Genomic DNA, 20,166 nt, shown 5'->3' on the forward strand with positions numbered 1-20,166 from the left:
GAGGAGAAATAGAAACATTGTTTTCCTTCTCCTGTCTTTGTGCTTTCTTTATGCAGAGGACCTGGTTTGTAACAATGACTGACAAAGGGCTAATATGGAGGAGTCCAGTTGCCGGATGAAGAGGTTTACATTTCTACAGTTAACTTTTCACCTTACACAAACACACATCAAAAATATAGGAAGAACAGACAACATTAACACAGCGACAGTTCCACTTTAATTGTTTTTCTGATTATATTTGGAGGAGGAGCATTTGGGAAGTAGTAAGAGAGGGACTGCATACAACTGGCTGAGGCTAGTTCTGCAAAAAAGCTCAATACATCTCTGTTGTCGAGAATCAACATCAATTTGGGTCAAAACATTGCCAGATCGTCCTTCAGGAGGCCTAAATTACCCCTTATTTTATCCATGGGGAGAGGCATTTATTCTTTAAAGGGATTCTATAGTTCCAGAAAAACAAAGCCATTTTTCCTGGCATTATAGGTTCCTACAGTGCCCGCCCTCCCGCGGCGCTAAAGGGGTTAAACCCCTAAAAAAAATAAAAAATAGGCCATTAAAAATAATGTCCCTTGACGATGGGTCAGGCTACGCCCATTCTACTTAGGCTGACGTCGGTGGGGGAGACCTAATGCGCATGCACAGCAATGGCCACACTCGCATAAGATTTCCCCATAGGAAAGCACTATTTAACGCTTTCCTATAGGGATTCCAGGGACGCTGGAAGTACTCATGCATAGCGTGAGGACGTCCAGCGTCATTTAGGCGACCAAAAGTCTAAGCACCTGGAAATCCCTCTAGTAGCTGTCTGGTAGACAGCCACTAGAGGTGGAGTTAACCCTGTATAGTAATTACTGCAATTTCTTAGTTTTACCACTATAGGGTTAAGGAACATGGGAAATAGCACCCAGACCACTTCAATAAGTTAAAGTGGTCTGGGTGCCTGGAGTGTCATTTTAACTATTGATTCTCCAATAAGGCTACTGTTTCAGCTCTGCTATTTTGGCCTAAACTTTACAATGTCATTTCTCCACAGTTTAAAGTTCAATGAAATGTATTGTCCGATGATTGAGAAAAGGAAACAAATTACTATAAATGTGTGTGTTTAATTCTTTAGCACAGCTGATAGAAAACCGTTAATAAAAACTGCTACTTGTAAAATAAAAAAAAGATACGTTTTGAGGTATTTTTCTTCCTCAATTCTCCATGCCTGTTTTTGCTTCTACGCTGCGCACTAAGACTGAAAACTGCTGATTTGCTCAGTTTAAAAATAAAATAAAAATCACAGGCAGAATAATGCATGAAGCTTGTATCGGGAGTGAGGGGCCATGGAGTGTTGGAAGAATTTGTGCAAATGGCTCCAGGGCACTGCAGATCAGAACGAATGGCAGTCAGCTAAGTAATGAGTGCACACCTGTGCCCTGCTCCCTCAGCAGACAGTCTTCGATCACTCATACATTAGCTGTATCCACCTGTACATCTTTTGCTTTTTTAAGATGCAGATGACCTCTGTTAGTGGCACTGATGTTCAATCCAAAATATTATTCAGGCCGACACATTGCACCACTGGAAGCTTCACTTGTAATCAACCTCAATGTATTTTTATTAACTGGGCTCAGGGATGCCTTGCAGTTGAGGGATGAGTTGAATGTGATTTAAAGGTGTGTTATTTGAAAATATTCTTACAGGAGTGATGTGCAGTGTAATGTGTAAGTGATCGGTGTGTTCCAGAGGCTGGAGAGGAGAGCCCTGTGAGGTTAAGACATTGGGTTTGGTTGGGAAACATTCCTACAGGTGTGTGGTGCAGTGCTGTTTTTTTTTTTTTTTTACACTGCGTGTAATGATTCCTGCAATTTGTATGCCCGAGCAGTAAATCTGAACTGCCTAGGAAAAAAGGTGCTGTAAAAGTGGAGAGGTTAAGACAACCCTAGATGAAATGGTCTAGTGCAGTACATAAGCTATGTGATGGTTTGAATTGGTATCACATGTAGGTGCCCCTGTAAATGGCTACAACTAAACGGTTTAATAAGTTTGAATCTGCTTTCAAAGGATATTATTGGACACATACTTCTAATTTTCATCAAGTGTTTGCTGCATCTCATTTTAGAATAAAAAAAAAAAAAAAAAAGATCATGCATTTACACAATGTCAGTAGCGGAGGCTCCCATGTGCAGGGTTTATCCTATTTAGCCAGGTTTAGAGCTTGAAGCAGGCATTCATTTCAAATGGGATTTCTAGCAACACAAGAGCAGCTTGGCTGAGATTAGAATCTGACTGCAGATTTCCCCTATCCTGTCAGATTCAAATACTGCACAAGATGGAGTTAAAGAAGGTTCAGAGTCACACACTGCTATGTGCAAGGTGTTTAACCAGTAAGCCAGGCAATCACTTTATAATACTGCTATCGTCTCACTAGATCATCGGTCTTGTGGATGAATTAACGCATCTATAGTGTCACTTTATGTTATTGACTAAAGTGTTAATTGTGGGGAATTCAGACAGTCACTAGTTATAAGAATAGAATCTCCGGTGGCATCAGTCACCCAGTTTGCCCAACAACTGCAGGTGGCTGATGTTTCCTAGTCCTATGTTTATCATTCTTATTGCCTGTGTGGTTTACCTTTTCTTTTTTTTGTTTAGGACCTTCTTCTGCAGACAGGAGGGTTTTGTAGTAGTTGCTGCGCTCAGCAGTGAAGTGAACCTTGGACAGTGCGTGTTCCACCAAAGACACAGACAGGTTGATTCCATCCACGTGAAGCCATCCAATGAAGTTACCAGCCTTGTCCATTGCTTCAACTTCTACCTCTACCTGTGAAAGAAAAAAATATACGTTTTATTCTTCTGTGCTGGTCATAGATGTATAATTCACTGGCTTTTAGAATGTACTCCATTAACAATGCAATATACTGAAAGAAACTGTAACACTTGCAGCTGCTAAGAGCCCAAATCCAGTCTGGTTTGAGCAAAGTACAAATGACAAGGCCCAATCCAAGTGCCACATAAAATTAAATCAAATCATTTTTACTAATAAAGTTGCAGCTTATGCACATATTAAAACATGCAAACACAAAAAATGCTTCTTGGTCTTTGTAGTAAGTCAAATGACTATTTGCACCAAAAAAATATACTGCATACTAAACCTGCAGAATTCAGAAGAAATCAGGTCTCTGAAAACAAACTAAACCATACACATAGCAGGAGTGAAGTATTTTTTTTTAATACTTACTTCTAAAACAAACTCTCTGAATTGGATCATCTCTGAATTGGATCTTTACGGACACAATCCCCAATAATACACCCCAACACAAAATTTTACTAATAATGTACATAATCCAAACAAGAGTTGGTAGCAGTTTTAATACAACTAATGAAAAAGACAAAATCAACATACATGGATTTAAAAAACAGACTGGCGGGGGGCAGGGCCTGACCGCAGAGCTGAGAGGTCGCTTGCCTCAGCAGCTCCGGCTAATGGGAACAGTACAAGCGAGATTAAGCAAACAAAACTCAGACAAAACGGCAAACAAAGGTTACCCAGCGCAAGAGTACACTGGCGAGCACACGCAGACTCCACTCCCAAAATGGACAAGCACCAGAAAAGAGCCCCCCCCCCCCCGAACGCCGCAGTATGGAGACACACAGCACGGGAACTACCATCCAAATCACAGAGGCACCTGCGGGCAACCAACAAAGGTCCCATCGCCTATCAGCAGTGACCCATCAAAGGCCCCAGAGAACCACGGCCTATCGTGACCGACTGGGAGAGCGGTGGAGCACACGGCCAGACAAGGCAGCAGCACCTGAGCATCCGCAGTGGACAAGCAGCAGCCCGCAGGCACAACTAAAAGAAAGACCCACAACCGGGACTATAACTTACCCGCCGGGCGAGCCAGATCTCTACACTGGAACTGCTCCCCCTGCACTCTTGGACCACCGGGGGTGAGACATCAGAGAGCAAACACAAGCCGGGAAAATCCAGCGATATCACTGGACGTATCTTGTCACCATGCAGGGAAGCTGCACATGAGCACCCAAACCCAAACGGGACTATGATATGCCTATGGAGGGTATTGGCTGACCAGGACACTCGAAACTGCTGCTGAGTCAATCGTCCCATGCCTCATATTGCCTCTATATGTGACTGTTGATGACCCATTGTTTTTCTTTGTGATTTTGTGTTACTCTTTTACGTTATTTTTTTTATAATCTACCACTTAGACGCCCTCTCCTTGTTAGCAATGAGGACATACCTCACATCAGGCACCAGCACTGGGGGCCCCCCAGGCAATACATTCCCTACCCCTCAGTTATGCTAACCAGCTGTCTACTATAGCTAGTATTTATGCGACAACTCATAAGATGAGCTGGTTAAGGTTTAAGCGGCAATCACTACTAAACTAGAGCATGTTGATTTAATAGGACAACACGTGAGTACTAACAGCAATAGTTAATCTTAAATAATACACAGTGCATGTATAATAGTACTCTTATGTCATACATTTAAAAATGTTCAGTGCCTGCAATTGCCATATTACAATCTTAAACCATATAGCAATGTGATGATTGTTAATGCAGTTGTGGTGATAAACACTTGCCTGTAACCTTTGCACACAAAAATAAACAATTTAAAAAAATAAATAAAAAACACACTGACAGTGACATGAGAGAATCAGACTAAACACATTAAGGAATCTCTCATTAGTACTTTACAAAAAATACACAGGTGTAGGTGCAAAATCAACAAATTGCTGTTAAGCAAGGAGATTAACAACATGTCAAGTCTCTGGAAATGGACTGTCATGCACATGACAGCCATAAGATCTCACATGATCACATGAGTGCACCCTCCTTCACCTGAGAACATCACCTTGAACAAGGTGAAAATGTAAACCCTGCACATCTGTGGTTTATCACAGTGTAGTGCTAGTGGTTTGGAAATCAACTCATATCCACAGTAGTGACAGTTGTGTTCCAGGGAGCAGAACCAATCAATATGGCCTGATCGGAATGCTCAAAACAAACATGACATAGCAGCAGCTATTGTCCTTGTCACAGATACAGTAAGGCAATCAATCTTTATCCTGTAACAAAAGGCCACAGCTCCCCATTGCTCATAGAGAAGACACGCTGATATAAAGGTAATAAGGTCACTGGATAGGAAACACACCTCTATTACGGTTATCATTGCAGAGTGTCAGATGCATTAACCCTCTAAATGTCTATCAAAAACCATTATTAAAACGAGCAGCCATGATTCAGATCGGTATTGAAAAAAAAAAAAAAATGGGGAACTAAAACCCAAAAAACAAAACAAAACATAGCACCCCCACCAAATAAAACAAAAACCACTGTTCAGCCACACTATAGAAATATTTCTTTAATAATGATCTATATATTTATGTCATATTAAAGAGGATGAAGTTAAAGAACTACTTTTTTTTTTACTTTTAAATAGGTTTATGCTATTCATGGTTCAGAATGTCTGAAATTTAAAATGGCTCCTGCAAGTAAGCTTATTTTATTAAACAGCTTAATACAATGCATACAAATGGCATTGGTTCGTGTAAATAGTGAAGGTGGTATGTAAGCCTGCTGTACGCAAGAAGAAATTCGAATAGAATTATTTTATGCTAGGGAATGCTACCACTTTGAACCCCAAGAAATGTAGCACCACTGGTTGATATCTTAACTTTTCAGGTTAAGTAACAGATGCATAGGAAACAAGGCAAGTGTTACTCAACTTGCATTACTTTAGCCGAAAAATTGATTATATATTTATACATACATGTTAAACATTTGTGGACAACTCACTGCATATAGTTCCAACTGCTACAAAAATGGACCCAATAAACTACCCATAGGATTAAGATACACATTAAGAATGTTCTGAAAGCAAAATAAAATCCAACTGCAATAGTTTCCAGGCAACAAAGACTAAACTGTGTACAGATATTCATCTATATGTATCTCTATCCTAAAAAACCCAAACATTCCATTTACAAATCTGTCTTTCCTGGCTAATCATGGCAGCATATACACATGGGTTAGCTCCGCCCCTTACAGCCGATCAGGCAGGAAAAACACTAAAGGCTTTAAAAGGAGGCTCCATTCCTAAGGTCCTCAGTATTTTTCCTGTCCTACAGCCCTCAGGATGTGAGCAATTTGTGATGCCTTTTATACTATGATGCATTTAAACTTTGACGTTTGCACCTTGTTGCCTTTTAATCACCTTGCAGGCACCTTTACTTTAGCTCTTATGCTTCCCCTCGGTCCCGGTGATTTATTCCCTGTTCCCTGGGTGTTCAGGGGCCATGTATGCTGCAGACCGAGCTCCTTACCAGCTCTCTAAATGGCAAACGCAATCGGAAAAGGCCTGCATGTGCAGTTTGTGCCTTAAAGTGCCCAATACAGATGACTTGCATTATGGGAATACAAGTTACGGCAGCCATCTTGGATAAGGGCAATTGCCAGAAAGTACCTAAAATAGAGGGAAAATTACAATAAACATCCCTAACTTATCTGGAAAGTATTTGTAGGGTCTCCAGACATGGGTAAGTGCTGTTTTTAGCCAGTTTTAAATCTTTTTGACTGGTTTCTTGGTAATAGAATTTGACAGTGCACTCTTTTACTTTAGTACTTTGCCACAGGCAATATTTTTTTTTTGTTTTGTTTATTTGAGATCTGAATCTACACCATGTTCTGATTGTGATGCAGTGAAAGGTTATGCATTGACTGTCTTCAGAAAGTAACCTCTTCAGCATCACCCTTACCTGCTCAGCCACAGGACATGTTGGCATAGCTTACAAAGGAAGTTGCAAGGTATTGTCTGAATCTACACCATGCTCTGGTTGTGATGGGAAAACAGTGGAAGGAAAATAGTTATGCACTGACTGTCTCCAGAAGGTAGCCGCTTCAGCATCACCTATACCTGCGCAGCCACATGACATGTGGGCATGGCTTACAAAGGAAGTTCCAAGGTATTTCAGAGGCCTTAGGGGTAAGAAAAGAGGCCAAGCTTTACCCTGTGGAGGAAGGTATTTCCAACCCCTGAACTAAACAACCTAAGGTGCAAGCCTATGGATCAAAAGTGGACGGAGACCTGTCCAAATTTATACGCCTGCCGATGCAGGATGTCATCCAGCTGTAGCTTTCACTGCTGTTTCCACAACCATGAAAGGTGTGATTAAAGATCTAAAGATTACTATGGAGAGAGAGAAGGAGAGAGATATCAAGAGCCAAGATTGAAGATGCAGTCTTAAGTCTTCAGGTTACAACTGACTTCTTCACAGAAACATCCCTAGATGTAACGAGAATGTTCTCTCGAACAAATTGCTTTATCTATAGCATCCATAGCAGCTAGGAAAGCATTATGGTTCTGTTTCTGGGATGATGACTCATCCTCCAAGTCTGCCCTCTACACCATTATATTTGAAGGGGAGGTGAAGTTTGGGAAAGCTTTGGATGAATCCATTAAAAAGGCGGTTGAGGGCTGCAAGGTATATGTACCTCAGGACTGAAGTTCCAAGAATCCTAGCTCCTCATGGTCAGACAGGAGAACCACCAGTGACCAGCATTTCTGAGATACATGGAGTTACTGACCCTGCAGGGAATACTCCAGAGGTAACTCATAGCAGTTAGTAAACCTGCCTTTCGAGGTTCTAATAGAGCTAGGAAGCCATCATTTTGCTCTTCAGCAATGATCTTGTCTGTCCTCCAGTACTAGGAGACTCATTTTGACCTGGGCTCGTCACATTCTGGAGACCTGGGTGCTATCCATAGTCCAGATTGATATAGACTGGAGTTTTTTCTTCAGACACAGGAGTCTCTATACCAACAAGAGAATTCAGACAGAGGTGATTTCTTAGGTCCGATAACAAGAGTGGTTCCAGGGACAATATTGACCTCTCTTTTGGTGCTAAAAGAAAGAGCACATGTAAGCCTATACTGGACCTAAGAAGGGCCAACAAAAGGCTGAATGTCAGTCTTCTGGATGAAGTCAATCAGATCCATATCTCAAGCAATTTGGAAGGATATTTACTTATCTCTATATATCTCAAGGATGCTTACTATCGCATTACATTAGCCCTAGATCTTCAGCATCATCGCAGAGAACTTCCAATTTAGTGCCCTACCATTTGGCCTCACTGCAGCATCAAGAACCTTATACTGTATGAGTCCAGAACACCACGTGGTTCCATTATCTGTATGATCTATTCCTGGTAGCTTCAGACCCACAGAAGGCACAAACAGAGGAATATAGTTCTTTCAGAACTCCTGAAGTTGTGGCTGCTTGATGAATATCAAGAAAATCAGTTTCACACCAGCTCAGAGGTTGACATTTCTGAGTGGAAAATTCTATGCTCTGCTTTTTCCCTATCTCAGGAACAGTTCCAAAGATTGTGGAAATTTTCTTTTCCAGTTTCTTCATGTTGGCTTGGTAACAGCAAGAAAATATATCCAATTACTAGGAATCCTGGCTTCCACCATCAGACTTGTCAGATGAGTCCAATGGCATCTCTGGATTGCTCAAAGGTCCTTCCTATCTTGGTTTAACAAGAGAAAGATGAATTGGAGCCAGCCAATGACGATGTCACCATCAGTGGAGTTACACCTTACCTGGTAGCGGAGAAGAGATCTCCGAAAAGAGAGAATTTCTCTCTGGGTTTCCAGTGAACAGAACCTCATTGGTCAATTATAAGCTTGGATTCCAGTTTTCAAAGATTGTTGCACAGTGTTTGGACCATATTACACAAGGTCTGTGCATAAGGGAAGGCACACTATTACCATTCAATTGTATAGGGTTGCTGAAGAACAAGGGCTCAAATATCAATACGACTGTATCCTATATCATTCATCAAGGTGGGTCTCACAGCTACGTATTGATGAGGGAATTACAGCCCATGATGATCAGGGCACAAAAGAACAATCAGGAGCTCAGAGTACATTGGCTGATTACCTGAGCCGAATAACTGGACAAGGTGGAAGGGCAACTATGTCCCGACATATCCTCAGGGTTGACTCAGATTTAACTGATACCCTATGTAGATCTGATGGCCATTTCTCAGAACTACAAGGTCCAGAAGTAGTTTTCTAGATTTCAGGACTAGAATGCTCAAGGTCAGGATAGGCTGACTCAAATTTGGAATTTTAGTCGGACGTACATATTTTTCCTGTTTTCAACTTTCCTAAAGGTAATTCAAAAGGAGACAGTGGAAGGCCATGTTGACTTTAAATTGGTATGATGAGTAAGATGAATCTGGAACCTCCAAGGAAAATTCCAGTACGTCCAGACCTATTACAAGGTCCCTTGAGACACCAAGATACTCAAGTTCTGTGGTTGATGCAGGAGTCTCTATAAGTATATGCATTCCTGAAACGGTCATTGAGATCCTTTACAGTTCTATAAATACTTTACAAAACTTGGCATGCATTTGTCTGTTGGTCTCATGAATAGAGGTTGGAATTATTCCTCAGTCAGGCCTAGAAAAGGTCTGAGTTATAAAACGCTAGAGGAGCACATATCTGCACTTTCCACATTGATGGGTGACCATTGAACACTGGAGCCCCTGGTGCTTTGCTTCACGTAAGCAGCGGTTAAACTGAAGTCTCCACTAATTTTCAACAGACTATGGATGTCTTGCATTTAGCACCAGAGATCCTTTTTGTGAAGCTGGAATTTGAACCTCTTTAGACACGTTTGTCCAACATTTCATACTGGACGTAAGAGCAGTCAACGATGCGCAATTTGGACGTCAAGTACTTAACTCTGTTCTGATTATTTGATTGGCAGTTATTTACATTTCTGTTCCTCCCTTTGTTAGCTTGGGTATTCCCATGATGTATGTGCTGCCATGATTAGCCAGTAAAGTGGAAAATGTATTCATACTTACCGTAATTTTCTTTTCATGGCAGCATATACTTCCCACCCATTAATGTCTATCTACTGTAGAGCTTGTTACTGACGGAGGACCTTAGGAATGGAGCCTCCTTTTAAAGCCTTTGGTGGTTTTGCTGTCAATCGGCTGTAAGGGGCGGAGCTAACCCATGATGTATATGCTGCCTTGAATAATAGCCAGGAAAAGAAAATTACAGTAAGTATGAATACATTTTCCACTATACATTTAAAAATATCTATCCAGGGCATTGGCAAACGTGAACTGTGTATTATTTAAAAAGATTGCCATTGAGAAAGCTGGAAGAATCACAATACATGATACAAGTGAATGTTCCTGCTGATTGCTCCACATTTAGTACTTTGCCCGGGATTCATACAGGTGACCCATTTTCAATAAATCACAATAATGCAATCGACTCAGAGCACTATAGAAACACAAAATTACAAACGGCAAGTATTTCAATAAAAGCTACTTGAACTCCTTGATTTTGTTTTTTAAATAATGCACAGACTGTACAATAAAGATGTATATATTAGCAAAATGCACTTTTAGTCTACCACAAAATCTATCCCTGATCGCAGAAACAAGGGTGAACAAAACAAAACCGCAAAAAAGATTGCTTTTAAGATTAGTCAATAGAAGAAAAAACAATTTCCCAGCGGTGACATTTCTGGACTGTGATTATGCCACTAGAAAGAAAGATCAATGGAAAGATTTTGCCCAGACTATTTTATGCTTCTATACAGTAAGAACAATAAGAATAGCAACAAGGGAAATTGGAGATAAAATATTATATATATATATATATATATATATATATATATATATATATATATATATATATATATAAAAAACAATGTCCAAAAGCTTGCACTCCAGTATAATCAAAAGTATATAGCCTGGTGCTTGTCGGCATCAATAATATAAATGGTAGTTTGAAAAAATAAACTTAGCTTTATTCTGCAACAACCAAAGGTGATCGACGTTTCAGTCCTATAGCACGACTTTTCATCGATCCTGAAGTTTATTTTTTCACCTTATATGAAGTCCTTGGAGTGCTTTTCAAACTACCATATATATTATATATATATATATATATATATATATATATAGTATTTATATTTATATTAAAACAGGCTGTGAATCATGGCTGTAACCCAGTAAAGCAGGGATGCTGAAAACCAATATCCCTTTTGCAGCAAAAACTTCCTGCCATTCTGAAGGCTGGCAAGACATAATACCTGTAGTTCTACAACACTCGGAGACATGCAGGATGTATGACTGACAGGGGCATGATTGAAATGGTGGGCTTAACATCTTCCGGAGCGGCTGACCTTCTTGGATATTTGATTGTCATTTAAAATAATCCGCAGAACAGCAACACCCTCCTAATAAGAGAGTAAGAGAAACTCGGGACTATTTTTGACAAAAAGACCACTATAAACATCCTTTATGTACAACACCAGGAATTGTAGAGAAATGACAAGGACTTGAAAACACTAGGCCAAAACAGCAGAGCTGGAAAATAAGTTGAGATGGAGAATACCTACACACCAGTTTATTTGGCCTCAATACTGCAAATTCTTCACAACTCCCAGTGTAGTAAGTAAACCCCATTGTGTCAGCCACGTCACCATTAATAAGCCTCCCTTACTAACTTACTTGCAACATCTAGGCTTGCGGTTATGTATATCATTAGCTTACTTTTGAACTGACCTATAAATGGTTCAGTCATTAGTAAACCAAGTCTAGTGATTTGTTATCCATGCTCCTCCATGCTAGACACACTGAAATAGAAGGATACCACATTGTCTAGTCTATAAAAACAGTCCATTGGCTACAAAAACAGTCCATTTTATACACCACGCATTAGGTGAAATATTTGAAACTTTATATGAAATATTAATTCATGAAGATTCTCACAATCATTGCCCATCTCAGAAAGGTCATTCATTATAGACCCATCACACTATCCGACCCTCTAATACAGGAATCTAAAACTCCTGTTTCCCAGACAATAATGGCCCCCAATTAAAAGAATTCTTCGAATGTCAAAGATAGCCAGAGAATCATGGGAGATGTAGTTCAGCGACATCTGAGGGAAGAGCTTGAAATGCCCTTTCTAATATCTGGATAAGCAACATTCCAATGACCATAGCACTACCAGCTCACTAAAGTTATCATGGGGGGCAGGAGTGCTTGGGCACCAAACTTTCAGGGGTTAAAGAATACAGAGTTGATCCGCAGTATGAAAAAGTTATTATGGGATGGAAGTGTTCTTTTAACATATTTGGTAAGCAAATATTTCCAAATGGTTTTAGGAAGGTCGTTAGTCAGACTTGTGCACTAATTGCAGACATTTGTTTCCCTATCACACTGAGGCAGTCAAGGGTTGGCAGGAGGAAATGGGGATTGTAGTAAACCAAACAACTGGTACATTCTCACACTCTGTAGATGCTAAACAAGCAGCTGAGTTTGGAATCAATGTAATGACATTTCATTAGACTGGTAATTTGATGTTACTTGTGCAGAGTCTGCTAACAGCTTTACAAAAGACCAAGCACACACACCGACATGGACATGCATGGCCTAATAAACAGACATAAGAGAGTGACACAGTGACTCTGCATGGTACAATAACTTTCAACGCACTATCATACAGCTCTGCAGTTTTCTATAATATGTCTGTAGAAGGAGAAGAAAAAAAAAAAACTTGCACAATGAACCATTGTGACAGATTTAACAAGGCTGACTGTTCCATATGAACATCATTAAGATAAACAGTGTTGGTAAATGGTAGCATGATAATGCTATGCTCTTATCATATTTTACATATCTGGCTGTTGGCCTATTTGAATTACTGCATTGTACTACGCAAGGTTGATAACTGTGGTTTAGAGTGAGCCTCTGTTACAGGGAATCTACAGCTGAATGAAGAATCTCGGCATTCCCTAGTAGACCCATGGCATGTGTGTAACCCTGTCTTCACATGGATCGATGAGAGTAAATAAACTGGGCTTGTACTGCTCCTGCCATGCTGATTCCAACAAACTACTGGCCTCTACTTTATGCAGGGAAACATGTCCATTTATCAGGGTCTGCATGGATGGCTAAATACGTCCCTTAGGGCCCATCTTTTTATAGGGTTGTGATCCTTCAAATGTGGCCGAGCTGACGAGCAAGAGACAGAGAATCCATGTATGAGACCTCTGGCTGGACAGTTTTTTTATGCAAGAGAAATACAATTATGTTTAACCCTTTGGTTTCAGAGTGGGAGCATTGTATTTCATCATGACTGCTTGACCATCTGTTCTAGCTTATTAAAATACATACATCTTTAACATATTACAGTCCCAAGAAATTGTGATGGGAATCCAGCATGGTCAAAATTTAGTAGGCCGAAATCTCCACATGGCATATGCTAATTAGTATCTGGTTACAAACAGTTGGATGAGCCATCAGTATACTGAGCATGTGTGGAAGTGGATAGAAAATTCCTTTGTCTTCAACAAGTCATGTGGTCTGCCATAGAAGGTGATCCTGAATATCCTGCGTGCTGATTGGTCTGAGGAATATAGGAGGGTTATACTGTATGGGAGGGGATATGCTGTTAACAAAAGTCCTGCGAACAATGTATTGCTCTCTCAGATATTTTTGGAACAGGAGTTCATCTGAGACCCGATCGGTATGTGAATAAAGGCCTTTTACTTCCTGAAGACCTGTGTCCATATCTCTCTCTATGTGTGGCTTCTGCGGTTTGTTCCTGTTATTTCCCCTGTAACAAAATCACCTTCTTAATCTGATCTGATAGTTGAGCGATAGGATATTCCAGGAATGGCAATAAAAGTAAATTTAACAATCCTGAGTTTTATAAATAAGACAAAAATGCCTTAATGTGGAAAGGTTAAAAAAAAGACTTGATACAGGAGAGGTTGACGTAGGAAACGCACTTTAACACATACAACATTGGATTCAGAACTACATGCAAAAGGGAAAAAAAATTCAAACATATGTGAAGAAAAATAAATAAATAAGTAAATAAAAACAGCAAAATAATTGTGATATAAAAGCAGGTACATCAGGAAAATCAGAGTATCTGTTGGATAAAGCAAGAGATACGTGATAATCAGGAAAGAATACTTAAAGGGATACTATAGTCACCCAGATCACTTCAGCTCAATGAAGTGGTCTCGGTGCCAGGTCCCCCGGTTTTAACCCTTCAGATGTAAACATAGCAGTTTCAGAGAAACTGCTGTTTACACATTGCAGGGTAATCCAGCATCTAGTGTGTCTTCCTGACAGCCGCTAGAGACGCTTCTGCGATGCTGGATGTTGAAATTTGCATCCAGCGTGCAGAACGTCCATAGGAAAGCATTGAGAAATGCTGTTTGAATGTACGCGTGGCTCTTGCCGCACATGCGCATTCCACTCGGTAGCTGACGTCGGCGGGGGAGGAGAGGTGCTGGATTAATGTAAGTAACAGAAGGGTTTTTAACCCCTTCAGCGCCACGGGAGAGGGGCCCTAAAGGGGGGGCGGGGGGGAGAATTAAGGATGCTATAGTGTCAGGAAAACGAGTTTGTTTTCCTTACACTATAGTGATCCTTTAAAATTTACATTACAAATCAAAACACAACAAAAGTGTATTAATACAAAATGAATGACATTTTCATTTTTGTTAGATGAAATACTTATCGCCCCTTACTGGAGATTTCTTCCTAAATTATAACGTTCTATACCCCAGTCAAGGTTATCCACAGTCAACTATGCAGTTTTTCCTGACCAACACCAAGACATTCCATAAATATCTGCCAGTCGTAGCTTTGCAGAGGATTATGGGAGTTGTAGTAGAATATCTGCCTGAGACACGGGTGCAGTTTCTCTGCCTTGCCTAGAGATGTCTAGTCTCACTCAATTTTACATGGTACTAGCTGTGAATTCTGCTGCTCCAGTAACTAACTGTCATGAAACCTTGAAATAAGGCATTTTCTCTGACACCTTTCTGAAATATGCAACTTTTGTTTCGTGCCAAACATGAAAGAAAAAAATAAAATAAACTGCTTCATAAAATAAATTGGAGGCATGCTAGAAATATTGCTACTAGCTGCAGTAAATCGAAATATTCAGGGCAGGGGGAGGCCGACCTTCAGATGATACATCCTCTCGCACACACCAGCTTCTAATTTGTCTTATTGTGTATTATGAAAAATGAACACACTCGCTCTGAGAAATTAATCAGCAAAGGAAGAAGACTGCATTGATTGCCCATTATAACTTGGCTTTGGGCGGATATCAGATGCCTCTTTGGATTGTAAGCTCTTCATGCGATAAGTACTTAGTATGCGGATCAAGGTTCCCAAATAATCCTTAAAGGGTTTTGCTAAAGATTATAAGATTTGTTTTGCAATCTACATAGAGCACACATTAAAAACACCCATAGTTAGCAGTATATATATTTGAATGGTAGGATTAGCCATAATGTAGCCACCTAGAAGACCATCCTAGAAGATACTTGGCGATGCTTGGACCCAAACTGGTAACCTATGTAGATCCTTGTGGTATTCTGATCATATTTATAGGATTTTTACAGGATAGACAATTTGGTAGGGTTTAATTCATCTGCATGCTTTCACAACATGTTTTAAAGGCTGATTAATAAATCAAATGTGAAACCACAGGTGACACTTTTAAACAGTAAACCAATTAAATCATGCAATATAGATGGCTCTCCTGAATATAAATATGTCAGGCCTCATAACAGTCTTGTCCTGAAATGTTACAGTAGATGTAAAAAAATAAGCCAGCACAAGCAGTTATAATATGCCATTAACCAAAAGTATTCATTTTCGAGCAATGTTTAATTACTCTATAAGGCACTAAACATGTTTAGTTACAGGCCTCGGCTATTCTGTTTACCAGTTCTAAATGCTGTTGTGCATAAGGTAATTCAAAGAAATTTGTTCCCCTTCACACATTCTAACCTCAATTGTTACAGAACTAGAGACACCAACCTCTGGTAGAATCCAAAATGTTACAAAAACAATTCCCCAGCATGCATCTTGTGTTGTCCTTATCGCACAAGACCAAGCTTTATCCTTCAAAACAAATCAACGTGCTCTTAATGGAATTGTTCTGGCTTATTTACCAAATGAATATAAATAGCACAGTTTGTTAGTTTTTGCTTCTGCTAATTAGGAGATAATTTCCAGGAGGATGAAGAGATGTGTGAATGAGGGTGGGGGTAGCTTGCATAGGCCGGAGGTTTATTTTTGACACAAGCTATGTTCGGAGGAGGCCAGTGGAGACAAAGAATAGAAAAACAAAACATGGGCAACATCTTGGATACATCCGGAAATTGATCTGAAAATTGAAGCAGCTGCTATTTGCAGTAAAAATACTGATGTACTGTTCCGACTGAAAATGACAACCATACACAAAAATATACTTGTCACATAGCTGAAGACAGAACTACCCATACTAAATATCATCATACAGGTTAGCACTATTTAGACATGGCCATTCAGTCTTCAGTTTATAATGTCGCATGTACTATTGAAAAGGTGGGCCCAGTTTACACCCTGATTTAATTTCTAATGATCAGATTCACGAGGCAAAACATTCATATACGCAAAAAGATTATATTACACTTTGTCTTCCCCTCACACACTAAACCACTGAAAAGCCACAAACAACCTAACAAGCAACCACTCACACACAGTACAACAAGCAGCCCAATACCCAGTCCACATTCATAGTTATCATACACTATACAAACTACTCATGAACATATACAATATAACAGCTCATATATGCACAAAAATTAGGACCAGCGCGCCAAGGGACTTCAAGATCTTTTTAAGGCACAGTACTATTGAAAGGTTGCCTACGCCTGTTCTAGAGTATCCCTTGAAATGTTCCACTGCTATTACTTCAAACGGTGCCAAAAGAGAAAGGAATTTGCTTGAATAACATATGGAAAAGAAATACCGTTTATAATTCTACTCACTGATTTCATGTATGGGTATTTAATATTCTCCTGACAGTTTAACAACAATTGTGATTTCAAGTACACTTGCTGTCTGCTATCTACCTACCAGTAAATGGTAAATACCTTTCTAGCTCCTTTGATACTTCGCATACCTGGGATTCTCTCATATACAGATGAAGCACAAGCAATTCAGTGAACCTTACACATCCCCCAGTGAATTTTGTCAGCTATTTAATTTCAGCTTCATGTGTTTGTGCTCAGAGACGGTTATCTGCAGTCAATCAGCTTGTATAAACATCCAGCCTAAGGGTAACACAATACACAGTATCCTCAGATATTACACTTTGCAGCAGGAAAGCCCAGATAACCCTGCATTCTGTAACTCATTGGTGGGGAAACTGGGAGCTGTATGTGGGAAAACTGGGTGCCAATAACACTGTACATGATGAGAAGTACATCAGGTTATCTTATTGCAATACAATAGGGAAAGCATAGGATATGTCTCAACTCAATAACACACCCACTCCAGCAGGGCCGGCCTTAGGGGTGTGCGAGCTGTGCGGCCGCACAGGGCGCCATGCGGCCGCGATTAAAAAATAAATGTAAAAAAATTGCGGCGGGGGTGGAGCTTATCGTGCGGCGGGGGCGGAGCTTTCGTGCGGCGGGGGCGGAGCTTATGTGCGGCGGGGCGGAGCAAAAAAACGCCGGAAAACTGCTGCAGGGGAAGCAGGAAGGAGTCCCTGCTTCCCCACCAAACAGTCACCAGGAGCTGCACTGCCTCCACAATGAACTACACAGGTAACTGTGTGATTGTCAGGTGAGTGTGACTCTCTGCCTGTGTGTATTACTGTCTGTGTGTGTATGACTGTCTGCCTCTGTGTGTCTGTGTGTATGACTGTGTGTGTGTGTGTGTGTGTCTGTGTGTGTGTGTGTGTGTTACTGTCTGTGTGTGTGTATGACTGTCTGCCTCTGTATGTCTGTGTGTATGACTGTATGACTGTCTGCCTGTGTGTGTCTGTGTGTATGCCTGTATGACTGTCTGCCTGTGTGTGTCTATGTGTGTGTGTGTGTGACTGTCTGCCTGTGTATGTGTGTGTTACGGTCTGTGTGTGTGTGTGTTACGGTCTGTGTGTGTGTGTGTGTGTATGACTGTCTGCCTGTGTGTGTCTCTGTGTGTGTGTGTGTGTATATGACTGTCTGCCACTGTGTATGTGTGTATGACTGTCTGCCTCTGTGTGTGTGTCTGTGTGTATGACTGTCTGCCTCTGTGTGTGTGTGTGTATGACTGTCTGCCTGTGTGTGTCTGTGTGTGTGACTGTCTGCCTGTGTGTGTGACTGTCTGCCTGTGTGTGTGACTGTCTGCCTGTGTGTGTGACTGTCTGCCTGTGTGTGTGACTGTCTGCCTTTGTGTGTGTGTGTGTGTGTGTGTGTGTGTGTATGACTGTCTGCCTTTGTGTGTGTGTGTGTGTGTGTGTATGACTGTCTGCCTTTTTGTGTGTGTGTGTGTATGACTGTCTGCTTGTGTGTGTGTGGATTTCTTCCTGTGTGTGTGTGTGTGTGTATGGCCGTCTGACTGTGTGTGTGTGTGTGTGTGTGTCACATACAACCAATTCACGCATATCACACACTGTTAATACACCCATTACAAATATCACACACAGTCATCACACGTACTATTACATACACAAACAACACAAACATAACAGCATACATTGGGGGGGGGGGGGGGGCTGTTGAGATTTTTCGCACCGGGCGTCTAAATGCCTAAGGCTGGCCCTGCACTCCAGCAATACTTACATTTAAGTAGAGGGGAAGTGGAATGCATTGGTTACATTTTTAAAATTATACAATTTTTTCCCCCCTCTTAGAAAGGGGATTCAGTGTGTTTGGATCATGCTCAGACCTAGCCAAGTATACAATGCATAACAAAGTTGACTAGATCTTACCATTACTTAACTCAATGGTACACATTTTAGAGACCTCGAATGATGGAAGCCAATATGATTGTGGGAAATGAACCTGTGGTTTGAGTGTGGGCTATGGTCTGTGCGTTATCTAACCGTGGTCAGTTAAAAAGCAAAACAAAACGCTGAATACATCCAACTCTGAGCTTCACTCAACACAAGAACCTAGATTTATCAAGGCACAACCGGCTTGTGTTCTGGGCAAAACACAATGTCCAGTCGCTATGGAAACCAACATTTAACAATTTGCACCCAAATGGAATGGAACCTGGTTTGCATTGATACATCTCCATAATAAAAATAAACCCATGTTCTCCTGATTGCTTTAATCCCATTGAGTTATACAATATAAAGACAAACTAATAATGACTCTCCATTTCATTGGACAGCCTTGATCATATAGTCAAGAGAATAAAAAACCAAAAAAAACAAACAAAAATAAAAAAAAAAATAAACAGATTTCTGGTTACTTTGTTCTAGATGCTAGATTTTAACAATTTCCCTCTTCACTGCTTGTGCAATTTTACCGGACAGACAGGAAGCAGATAACATCCATACAGATTCTGACACTGCCCCTCTCAGCTCTTTGACACTTCTTCAACTTGCATTAATAGTGTATGAAATGTACAGCACAAAGCTAGGGTAAGGACGGCTAATCCAGCAAGACACATCTCATTAATATATGAGCAAAAGGAAATTGATAAAGTGTTATCCTGCTATTGACGTTCATATTATATCAGTGTTAATATAACACAATTAATAATGCATCAAGCGGATTAGAGACCGTTTAATTAAGCACCTTGCATCAGATCAGATTCCAAGGTGTGCAACTGTACACGGAAAAGAACATGAAAGACTGCTACTAAATTCACATTAACCAATACATGGCATTGCTGCAGAATACAAAGACAGATTAAAAAGTAGATATGCCAACATCTCTAAATTGTTGTTTTTCATAAACAGCGGTGTGTAATATCAGTTTCATCCATTACATTAAGGAATATTCAATCTAATAAAGAGAAGAAAAAAAGTATAAGCTTTGCGAATACGTTTTAAACCTGATCAGATCCTATTGAACGCATTGTAGGTCTTTTGGTCTATATTATTCTTGCATTGCTTCTTTCAACTGAATTTTGCAAGCACTTTATGGTCTTTAGGCTTTCATAATAGCCCCTCAAATAAAACCTTGTATAAACACTTCAAAGGCAAAGCAGCTATGAAAGTGTGATTTAACACAGGCTTAATCGATCTGCAATCACAGCACTCACAGGATTGTCACATTAGGGAAGTAAAGTAGTATTTGTCTTTTGGGAACATGACATT

The 20,166-nt window shown here is 40.3% G+C and overlaps 1 protein-coding gene across 1 annotated transcript in view; it reads right to left on the minus strand.

Annotated features, from left to right (window-relative positions):
- Positions 1 to 20,166, minus strand: part of SND1 (staphylococcal nuclease and tudor domain containing 1) — a 594,953-nt gene that overhangs the window by 104,854 nt on the left and 469,933 nt on the right. Inside the window, exon 17 of the mRNA XM_063448347.1 lies at positions 2,618 to 2,806. Coding sequence (XP_063304417.1) covers positions 2,618 to 2,806 — 189 coding nt within the window. The remainder of the gene's footprint in view (positions 1 to 2,617; positions 2,807 to 20,166) is intronic.

This window comes from Pelobates fuscus, chromosome 3 (assembly GCF_036172605.1).
Source record: "Pelobates fuscus isolate aPelFus1 chromosome 3, aPelFus1.pri, whole genome shotgun sequence".
Taxonomy (NCBI): domain Eukaryota; kingdom Metazoa; phylum Chordata; class Amphibia; order Anura; family Pelobatidae; genus Pelobates; species Pelobates fuscus.